At 34.5% G+C, this 11,973-nt stretch overlaps 1 protein-coding gene across 2 annotated transcripts; it reads left to right on the plus strand.

Moving 5' to 3' along the window:
- Window positions 1-1,385: 1,385 nt before the first annotated feature.
- On the plus strand, window positions 1,386-7,780 carry LOC131144920 (LEAF RUST 10 DISEASE-RESISTANCE LOCUS RECEPTOR-LIKE PROTEIN KINASE-like 2.7). Of its 2 annotated transcripts, none has more exons than XM_058093882.1 (3): window positions 1,386-2,525; window positions 5,890-5,913; window positions 6,530-7,780. In XM_058093882.1, exons 1-3 carry the CDS (start codon window positions 1,715-1,717, stop codon window positions 7,627-7,629), a joined length of 1,935 nt encoding a protein of 644 aa, XP_057949865.1. In that variant the 5' UTR covers window positions 1,386-1,714; the 3' UTR covers window positions 7,630-7,780. The 2 variants fall into 2 exon arrangements, with proteins under 2 accessions (XP_057949865.1, XP_057949872.1); XM_058093889.1 differs by having other exon boundaries at window positions 7,067-7,780.
- The last annotated feature ends 4,193 nt before the right edge of the window (window positions 7,781-11,973 follow it).

Here is an 11,973-nt window from a genome sequence, read left to right on the forward strand (position 1 = left end):
TTATCTTGCTCTATTTGACTTTATTTGAATATTACTACACTAGCGCAGGCTGCGTTACTACTCTAGCACAGGTTGCACAGCTAGTGCTTCTATTTATTTTGAAAATTATGTAGTCAATAAATTATTGTTTATTTGTTATTTTAACTTGTAGTGTTGAATAAGTTATTTGTAATTTTTTTTTTTTCCAATTTGATAACTTGTAACTTTTGAGATGCTAATTAATAAGTTCAATTTATGTTATTCGATTCATAACTTAAATTATATTTTGAATTCTTTCATGATAGGCACACGAAGAGAAGAAGATGAAAGTTTTGATGTCACAAACAAAAGCATTTCAATTAATTCAAGGCATTCAAATGATTTTGAAGTTATTTGAATGAAGGATTGAAATTTTTTTAGTTTGTTGATAGTTTTATTTTGAGAGATTCACAATTTCACACGATTTGAAAATAGTTGTATTTAAAAAAACTCACATGTTTTAAGAACAATTATAATATTTAAATTTTAGACTCACCCGAGTCACCCGGTTTGAGTTTCTATTTTGAGTTGGATTGTGATTAATTTATTATGGTTTATTGTACAGTTTTACTTGCATGAATCAGGAGTTGTTAATTAATATAAATGATTGAATGATTGATATAGCTATTAAAAAAGTTAATACACAAACTAATTGCAAATTATCGTATACAATTTAAATTATTATAATAAAAATAAATTATTAATAAAATTATATTTGAGGATGGCGGATAATCCGTCCATCCGCCATGAATTATCCAACCCTAAATTGCCTAATCCGCCACTTAAACGAGTCGAATATGAATTATGATTTTTTCACTTGATAATCCGCCTTATTCGTCACAGATAAACCGACCCGATCCACTTTGCCTGTCTACTCTGCTGTACCCATTTACACGGTCAAGCTGCGGGTCTTTGGGGTAAGGACTCTTACACCATTCGTAACGCATCAAATATGGATGCGAAGTAACTGGCGAAATATTCATGGCCTCAGCAGTCCCTTCCTGCCGTGTCAGCCGGGCAAAATTTCCCTTTCATATTCTTCTCTTTCTTTTTTCTTCTAGTACAATCTTCCACCGTTTGACGTCCTCACTTAAATTAGGGACAGTCATAGAATTGCTCAATTCAGATCAATTATTAATCTGGACAAAATATTAGCCGTCCGATGATCTGTGGTTTTCAATTGTCTTCTCCATGGAGTGTTTATTTCTCTGAAACTAAAGAAAAGAAGAAGGAAACAAAATACAGAAGGGTAGTTGGAATATCAATGGTCAGTCCACGCAGTAAGGTTAGGTTGATGGCAGTGATTGTGATTGATCAAATGGACGATGCCATCCATTTAAATTACTCATTCCAATGGGGATTGGTGAGTTTCTTTGTTATCTCCCATGTGACCCACACGTTAGACAACGGAACGAGGCCAAAAGCAATCGCACAAAGAATTCCACATTTATAATTGTACCAAGTCAACCAAACGTCCCAGCCCAAGTCTTCCTTTTCATCAACTTCTTTGAATTTTATGGCTACGGAGGGGAAGTCCGCTGCTCCTCTGCACCTTCATCTTCCCTAAAACAACCTAACTTGGATCCTGTGATTCTCAATTCCCCATCACCCACCAAATAAGATAACTAGATTTGGTAGCTTTCCCCATCTCTCTCCTCTATTCAGATCGAGAAAGGCCCATTTTCTGGTTCATCAAATGAATTTCCAGATCTTTTCTTCGTTTCTCTCCCTCTTCTCTATCATTGAACTATTGGTTCTCATTCGAATTCCTCTATGTTTATGCCACGTCGATGAATTATACAGCCAGTGCGAAAAAAAGTTCAGCTGTGGCGACACTATCAAGGATGTGGGTTATCCTTTCTGGGGAGAGGGTCAAAGGCCCATGAAATGTGGGCTTCCAGGATTTGAGCTCATTTGCGATGAGAGAAGTAAAATCACCACCATGCCCATCATGGGAGTTACATACCGGGTCATCGAACTGGGGTATCCAATTCTTAAAATTGCAAGAGAAGACGTGTTGGAGATGCCGGAGGGAAGTTGTCCAACATATCTAAACGATTCCATCCTTGATTTGCAGCACTTCGATTATCATCCTTATCATGATGAGTACGTAAACATTACCCTGTTGTACAACTGCCCTGCTGCAACTACTGGCGAACCCCTTATTGAAATTCACAAACCTTGCAAAATCAATGATTCTAGTTATACCAGCGTTTTGCCAATACCCCAACCCCAAAGCCAAGCTGCTCGACGTTTTCATAAGTGCATCGTTGGCATCACCTTTCCAATTCGACAGATTGACCTTAAAGAACTGGGGGATCTACTGGGATTGAGTGGAGTACTGCGACGTGGGTTCGAGGTGATGTGGAAATTGAAGGAGGATGAGAATAACGCATGTGAGGAGTGCACCCAATCAAAAGGGCTATGTGGATACAATTACTCCTCCAGTACAACCGCTTGCGTTTGTCCCAACCCGCCCTATTTTACTCGCACTAAGTGCCACGAAGGTATGTAATTTATCCCATCTCTTATAGCTGCCACGAACATATGATATTTGTCACCATTAAAATCTCACTTCTCAGGTTAAATAAACAAGAAAAAAATAAAATAAAATAAATATTAAGGTTAGAAAAAATCATCCTAGCGTAAAATGTAATGATAAAATTCATTGAGTTGTTTTATTGTACTTATTTTGAAGTGAATCCTAATTTTATATATATATATATATATATATATATATTGAATCCTAAATTTTTAAATTATGAGTGTTTAGTTGAGACAAAAACTTTCAATACTATTTCAAATAAGTTTATTTTAGACTAATTTTTTAATATAAAAACTTATTAGATATATAATTTTTTCAAAATGAATGTAATCAAAAGTTGACTTCCTTTTTTTATTAGTATTTCAATGTTACATATAAAGTAATAATGTAATATTTTGTGATTATAAATAAATAATTATTTAAACTTCAATTCCATGAAGTAAATAAATATTTTTAAAAAAATTTATCTTATTCATGGGACAAATCACCCAGCTACCACTAGCCTTAGTCTTGAAGCTGTTATTTAATATAATGAGAGATTTATATTTTCTAATAAATTTGAGGAAAAATTTGTGAAATTGTTGAATGATTTTTAATTTTCAAGAGGGTCAAAGTGCCTTTTTTTTTTTTTGCTAAATTTTTTTCAACATGAGATTTGTCGTCTGCTCACTTTCTTTCTGTTTGCCAATAAATTATAAATTTACAATTTTATTATTCTATTTATTTTATTATACATGTAAATTAAAAGATGTGAAATATCGTGCAGTGATAGCCGCCTGAAAAACAGTGACCAAGTCCGGCCCTTACAGGGGATGTGGGCAGGCTGTTCGGATATATAGCAATAAAATTGGTAGAAAATACAGGGCAATTAGGCAGGCTGTCAATGGGATAGAATCTAACCCTTACTTAATTTTTGCATATTTTTTCCTTTAGTTGTTGATTTTATTTCTTTATTTATTTTAATTCTACAAATCAAATATGATTTTTAATTATGCGTGCTTGGTAGGATAAATAGTCCTAGAAAGAAATAAAATAAAAATTAAAGGAAGGTAGGAATATATTGAATGATAAACTTAATTTCGAAGACTCCATGAGCCTCCATGGAAGCAAAAAAATAGTCAAAAAGAATAATAGCATAGAATTATCTTGGTACCCAGCACCAGAAAACCTTGTTGCAATAGTTTGATTTGGGCTTGAGTCTGAGATAACAAATCATTTGGCAAATCAACATCACTCTTCTTAGCGGTAGACCAAGCTTTGGTTTTGTCCATATTGATGTCCTCATGCTCACTAGACCAACCATGTGTCCTTTTCCTTACTCTTTGTTCTATACTCTTATTTTCCGGAGTATTATACACAAGCACTGAAATTGTAGCACAGGAATGATCATGCATCATATTCCTACAATTTTGCCAAACAACAATGATATACTATCGCAGTGTAGAAAAATTCGCTGATACACAATACATCTATTGAGATAAGGGAAACTTAAGAAATGCATGTAGTATATATCTTTTGACACACATTATTATTACATGTATAATATCTAGGAATATAATTTATTTAATGTGCTTTTCAAATCTAAGAAAATTTATAACATGCTATATTTTAAAAATAACTTGCTACAAAATTAGGCAATTAGAACACACTAAACAAACCTCCTTCACCTCCTCCCTGCCAAAATAAATAAATAAGAACAAAACAAAACAAGTTCTCGGCTCTATTCTTCTCTTCCTTTTTTTTTTTTCCCCATTTCTTTTTCATTGTTTGTGTAGGTATAACCATCTAAAGGCCCCCTCTTTGAGAGTGGAGAGATGAATAACGAGAGCCAAAACTTGTGTTCACAAGTTCCGTCCTCTTAATCGTTTAGCCCAACTTTGATTTGGCCTATATAATTGATTATGGATATCCTTATTGGTCTATAAATCATGAGCTTTCTCTTCTCATTACTCCCCCCCCCCCCCCCCCTAAGGCTAATATTTATTTGTGAGAACTTAAAAATTTTATACACACTAAACTATTAATTTATCACCACTAAAAAGTTCCTAATCTCCCTTATCCCTAATTATATTAATTATTAGCTTGTCCTTCTATGCATTGTAATTCGTCCATCTCAGATTCTACGAAATGAGCTATTTTGTTGCTTCGTTTTGTGCGTTCTGTAATTTTCTTTATGAATCCTCTGCATTGTTGTGCTCTTCTTACCGTATTATTTTCTACATGTTGAAATTGGGGCTCTAATACCAATTGTTGGTTCAAATGCGTAGCGAAAACCTCACACAAACTCAAATCAATCACGAAACAAGCAATGCAAGCACTCAATGATGAATATAAGAAAATTAACAATCAACCACAAAGAATCAAATCAATCAATAAGAACACACGATACAAGATTTATGTGGTTCGACAATTTGCCTACGTTCACGGGAGTAGTGGCTGATTTTTCACTATCACAATGAAGCTTAAATGAAGCTTCATTTAAAATGATAATCACTTATATGTTTATATGATAATCACTTATACGTTTATATTAGCCATTACATCGATTTGTATAAAGCTAGGCTCTACTTGCTCACACTTACTTACTTCTTGATAAAGGTTAAGCTTATAATGGTCTATAATTAAATGAACTGACCTTGTTTTGTTAACTTCTTATTGGTGTTTAACCATCTCTAATTGGAGTATCAATGTTCCAAATATTGATTTGATATGGGGTAAATTTATAATTTGACAGTCTTTCTTGAAAAAATTATAAATTCCATAACATTCCATAAACTCCTGATGATTATAAATGACAAAATCATTTAGCATTCAATATATGTGCACGCGCCAAAATACATTCCTTTCAACAAAAAAAAAAATAATTTTCTAATTAGGTAGAAAAACCTACCTTGCTATCAAGCAATGAAGATTGAAAATTTATAATACACCAAATAATAACAATTTTTCCGCTTAGCATCTAATTGAAATGGTAATTAGAAGAAAAGCCTAGCATCAATTAGTAAAATTTGAGGTAGTCAAACTAGGCAATTTAGAATTTACATAGTCATCTTGGAAGAATTTGCTAGTATATTTCAGTATTAATTTGAACAACCATAAGAGTACACAATCTTTGCCTACCTATTCACAAATTAGAAAGCATAGTAGATTACCGTACGCTAAACCTCCAGTAATTTATTTTTTAGTATTTTCAAAACAAGCAAACATGCACATGTACACGCGTGCACATGATGCGCGCGCACACACACACACACATTTCCTTTCTCCTTTCACCGTTTTCTTTTCTATATGGCCTTCTCTAACTCTATTATATTTTCTGTTTGCAGGTCATCCACGAAAAATTTTTATAGGTAAAACAGTAATCAACACTTCATATAAATTTTTATATATTTGTTCATATATGTCCATTACATCGACTTGTATGAAGCAAAGTTGAAGCTAACGTTGCTCACACTTAATTACTACTAAATAGAGGTCAAGCTCTTGATGTGTAAAATTCAAAAAATTGACCTTGTTTTTCAACTTCTAAATTGGTGTTGAACCATCCCTAACTGGACTAAAGACATTCCAAATAGTGACTTGATATGAGGTACATTTATAATTTGACATTTTTTTCCCTCAACCAATTATAAATTCTATAATATCTCATGACACATTTTTTCTTATGTCCTAAACTCAATACGTATATTTAATGGTTAGTTATTAAACTACTAAAAATAATTTAACATTCAAATGCAAATAATGTTTCAATTATATTCAGAATCCTATTCACATTTTCAAAATTGCATCTAGAACTAAACACTTTAGTTTATCAAACTAATACCCCCCCCCCCCACCACCCCGAACAAAACTTTTTTTGCCATGCATTCATTATTGTTCCATTGTTAATCTAAATATCACATTCTTACTTATCAACATATATTTGAAACAAAGGGTGTTGCAAGGCTAACTCTTTTTTGAATATAGGTATTGCTGCTAGTGTGTGCCTATGCATGGTCAGTGTCTTCGTTGTGGGCTTTTGGATTCTTAGGAAAGGCCTTGGAAAAACATTCCTCTCAGGCCTAAAAATGGATTTTACTCAGAAGAAATCACGAGATGAACAAAACATCAAGGAATTTCTTAGAAATTATGGATCTCTTGCTCTTAAAAGATACAAGTACTCTAATGTTAAGAAAATGACCAACTCTTTTTCAGATAAATTAGGTCAAGGAGGCTATGGAGGAGTATATAAAGGAAAGTTATTTGATGGTCGTGTTGTAGCAGTGAAACTCTTGATAAGAAAGTCCACAAGAAATGCAGAAGATTTCATAAATGAAGTTGCTAGCATTAGTAGAACATCCCATGTTAATATTGTCACTCTTCTTGGTTTTTGCTATGAGGGAAGTAGAAGAGCTCTAATCTATGAATTTATGCCCAACGGATCTCTTGACAAGTTCATATTTGATCATAAATCTCCAAGTAATTGTCATAATTTGACGTGGGAAACATTGTTGCAAATTGCAGTTGGCATTGCCCGAGGGCTAGAGTACTTGCACCGAGGTTGTGCAACAAGGATTTTGCATTTTGACATAAAACCTCACAACATTCTTTTGGATGAGTACTTTTGCCCCAAAATTTCTGATTTTGGCCTTTCTAAGCTATGTCATGGAAAAGAAAGTATTGTGTCGATGATGGATGCCCGTGGTACTTTTGGGTACATTGCTCCAGAAGTCTATTGTAGAAACTTTGGAGGGGTTTCTTACAAATCTGATGTTTATAGTTATGGGATGCTAGTTCTTGAAATGGTTGGAGGAAGAAGGAATATCAATGTTGAAAGATCTCATACTAGTGAGATATATTTTCCGAATTGGATATATAAGCACCTTGACCTAGAGGAGGATCTGAGACTTCTTGAAGTTGTGACCGCTGAGGAAGAAGAAATGGCAAGGAAGATGATTCTAGTGAGCTTGTGGTGCATTCAAACGATTCCATCAGATAGACCATCAATGACAAAGGTGGTGGAGATGTTGGAAGGAAGCCTTCAATCACTATCCATTCCCCCAAAGCCTACACTATCTTCTCCTTAAGATCATACTGACATACTTCCACTTCATCACTGTCATAAAACCTAATTCTACAAGTTGGTGTTCTCTCATTGGAATGATAAGAGGCATTCTTCGAATATTGATCCTTGCCAAAGGATTAATGCAAAATAATACCACCTTGCACTTTGCCTAATGTTGAAAATGTCATTTTACCATTTTGATTCAAGCTCCCATTAAAGAAGGGGTCCACAAGCCTATACATATGATTTCAAATAACATTCTTTTAGCACTATGCTACAAAATACACACACGCACACACACACACACTATTAATCAAAAGAAGAGGGAAGCACAATTTTGAACCTGCATTCTTTCCTGCTCTTTAAAATGCCCTTGTTTTTCATAAAACATATGACATATCCTAATGTTGAATATGATTGTTCTTGTTGTTGACATATGGTAGGCCTAGGTAACTTTAGGGTGATCCCATTGAGAAACACAAAGCTCCATTATTAGGGTAGCTTTAAATAAGTAAATTTTAATGTTTTTCAAAAATATTAATAATTTTGTGACTACCCATAACTGTACTATAACTCCTTTTGTTCAAATGTGTGTAGACCTAATGCACCCACTAGTATTTATATATAATCTTGTTGTAACGCTAATAAATCACATCTGGCTGCATATACTTTCTTTTTCTTTTTCTTTTTCTTTTTTTATTACTGGATTAGAACAATGGATCTCAAACATCGAAGTGTTAAAAGTCCAAGTGTCTTGACCATTGCGCAATGTCCCTTTGGACAAATCAAGCAACCTTTGAAGAAGTAGCTCATGAACTAATGCCAATAAAGTAAACAATAATCTTGGTCATTTCTCTTCTGTAAACAATAATCTTGGTCATTTCTCTTCCTAAACAGATGAGTCAAAGCTTTATTAGTATTAGGATTTATTCCCCCAACCCCACCCCCCGGACGCCAAAAAACACCAAAAAATATATAAATAAAAATAAAAAAATATAAAGGTGTAATTTACAGTGGGCTTCCATAACATTAGATTGCATCTACTTGCATAGGAGTGATGAATACACACATCCTATGGTTGCAAGTTTGAAGCTTAGATTTGGTTTTCATTTTCACCCCATTCCTGTTGTCATTCTTCTTCAAATATTGGTTTCTCAATTTCTTCAGTTACAACACAAAAACAACTGGTCTAAACAAAATTTAACAATTCAATGGATAAGAGTTTCCTACTGCTCTAGCATGATTATATTTTCATAAAACCATGAAAAACTAACCTCAACATACAGTGGTATCAATGACAGTCTGCAAAGCTTTTTCTCCAATTTTCCAACAGCAAGAACGACACCAGCAAAGCAAAGCAAAAACAAAAACAAATAAACAAGCAAAAAAATAAAACATGAGAAAAAAAAAAAGTAAAACAAAAAAACAGAAAACAAAAGACAAATCGCGAGACAAGCAAGCATGTACTCCAATTCAGGAAGGCGCTAGTTTTGCAAAGTTATGAAGATTTGATACCCATCTCAACCTATCGTGTGAAAAGTAAATACATATGCCTACTTGAACACTCCTGAAAATTAATACAAGGGGATTTTTTGTTTTTTTGTTTTGTTTATTTAAGCACAATATAGTCATCCAGCATATTTATTCTCCTCCCCCACTGCACTTTTAATTTACATTTCTGAGGATTTTGCAGAGCTCAACAGTCTTCAATGCATCTTCCACTACAGTAGATCATTATTTGCCAAACTTGAAGATCTCAGTTTTTGCATCCACTGCACTTTTAATTTACATTTCTGAGGATTTTGCAGAGCTCAACAGTCTTCAATGCATCTTCCACTACAGTAGATCATTATTTGCCAAACTTGAAGATCTCAGTTTTTGCATCAGACTTACATTACAGAAAGCCACAAGCCTGCACAGAAAATTGATTAAACAATGTTGAAACCCATGTTGACTGGGGATTCCAACACTTCAATTGCACAAAGCACTACAAATGATGCCCCTAAGATTAGTTTGAGATATTTAACAAGTTTCCATCCATATAATTCCAACACATGACCTGGCAGGATAGTATTGTCACAAGCATGACCTCCATGGGATAATCAGAACTTCCTCAAAACCCTGCAAACTCCTCATGCCATCTTCAACAAAGCAGACACAATCCCAAGATAGGTCATCCATCCCTATCGAATGTCTCAAGATAACCATGCTAGATTCATAAAAATGGAGTGATTACGGTGGTAACAAGGACTGTTCAAGTCATAGCTTGCGGCAACTGCCTGCATCAGCTAGCATGAAGTTAAAAAAGTTGTGCTTTCCTACTCCCTGGAGTGAAGATATTTCAGAAGTGAGAATTCGGGAGTTTGTCCAGCGAACTCAAGAGTCATTCAGAGCTTGGCAACATAGATCAATAACTGAGCATCCTGGATAATTCTTTAGAAGCACTAATCTGTTGTCAACAACCATCATTAATGCAAATAGAGGCTGCTAGCATACAAAGCATTTACCCTTATGTTCAATAATTGAAAACCTTTCTTGCATGCTAATGGTAAGTCTGTAGCCATAATATCTTTTGGTCCATTTTGGTCTATAGAAATCCTGTAGACAAAGGCAAATCATTATTTGCCAAACATTGAAGATCTCAGTTTTTGCATCAGACTTAAATTACAGAAAGCCACAAGCCTGCACAGGAATTTGATTAAACAATGTTGAAACCCATGTTGACTGGGGATTCCAACACTTCATTTGCACAAAGCACTACAAATGATGCCCCTAAGACTAGTTTGAGATATTTTCCAAGTTTCCATCTATATAATTCCAACACAAGACCTAGAAGATGGTATAGTAGTGCGTGATCAGTTGATGACGTCTAGTAGCATGGTTACAGAAATTTTGAAACAAGAGTGTACTTTCATGGCCAGGTGTGTCCCACATAATTGTGAATCGGATAGGGAGGTGGAAACGAATACTTTAGACAAACTCCCATTGGAAAAAGGCTTTTGTTCGGATGATGACTTACATGTTCCGCTCGTTAAGTTTAAGGATATTAATGGGTAAAGTGAGAAGAAGTCTCAACGGGTTATTACCCGTCCAAAGAAACTTGATTTATGATTAATACAATTCTAGTGTGGAAAGTACGGGGTTTAGGCACGTCGAAAAATCATTTACATAAGTTAATGAGGAAATTTTTGCCTTCTATTTTGGTTCTTTCAGAGCCATTTTCTGATGAAAAATTGATATCGCAATGGGCTAACTTACTAAATTTTTCGAATTTTTGTGCGAATGCTTCAGTGGGGGGGGGTAAAATTTGGATGTTTTGGGAAAAGGAAGTGCACTTTGAGTTACAACATATGTCTGATCAAATTATTTCGAGTATTTTTAGTTCTATGGACCAGATTTTCTTAACTTCATTTGTTTATGCTAAATGTTGTCAAACATATCGTCGGGAACTTTGGAATGAATAGGAGTTTGTTAAGAGGAATGATTTCCCTTGGTTAATGGCGGGAGATTTTAATATTACCCATTCAAATTCGGAACGTATTGGTGGTCATATAAGACCATTATCAGCTATGGAATAATTTAATACTTGCTTGGACAACTGTGGTCTTATGGATTTGGTTAGTACTGACAGAAACATGTCTTGGTGTAATGGTCACAATGGTAATTCTCGGAGTTGGGAAAAATTGGATAGGGTGCTCTATAATTCGAATCTTCTCCAAGTTTTGCCAAATATTTATTTTGAATATGGAAAGAGGAGGACTTCAGATCATAACCCATTGATTATTCGATTTCATAGAAATTTGCATCGGTATGATCCTTCTCCATTTAGGTATCAAAATATGTGGAGCACGCACCAATCTTTTAAGTCTTGCGTGGAGGAAACCTGGAGGGAGGAGTCTCATGGCTCGGGTTTAGTTAGACTTGCTGGGAAATTGAAACATACGAAAGTTGCAATTCGAAACTGGAACAAACAGGTTTTTGGACATGTACAACAGAACATTAAAAAATTAGAGGAAAGTATGGAGATTCTAGAGGCTTAGCTTTAGGAAGGGTATTTGCCAGAAATTAAGAAAGATTTTTTCTTTACTAAACTCGAGTTGGAAGCATGGGAAAAGAGGGAGGAGATTCATATTTCTTAGCTAGCCAAAAAGAAATGGTTGGAGGCGGGGGATGATAATACAAAGTTCTTTCAAGAATTTGTAAATCAAATGAGGAAGAAGTCTATAATTTATTCTTTGAAACTTCCGAATGGAGAAGTGTTGGATTCTATGGAGGTTGTCCATGAGGGTGCAGTAAGGTATTTTCGAACTTTCTTAATAGGTGTAGGACCCAGTTAAACAACTAACCTTGTTGATATAATATCTCC

Source organism: Malania oleifera, chromosome 1 (genome assembly GCF_029873635.1).
Source record: "Malania oleifera isolate guangnan ecotype guangnan chromosome 1, ASM2987363v1, whole genome shotgun sequence".
In the NCBI taxonomy this organism is placed as follows: Eukaryota; Viridiplantae; Streptophyta; class Magnoliopsida; order Santalales; family Ximeniaceae; genus Malania; species Malania oleifera.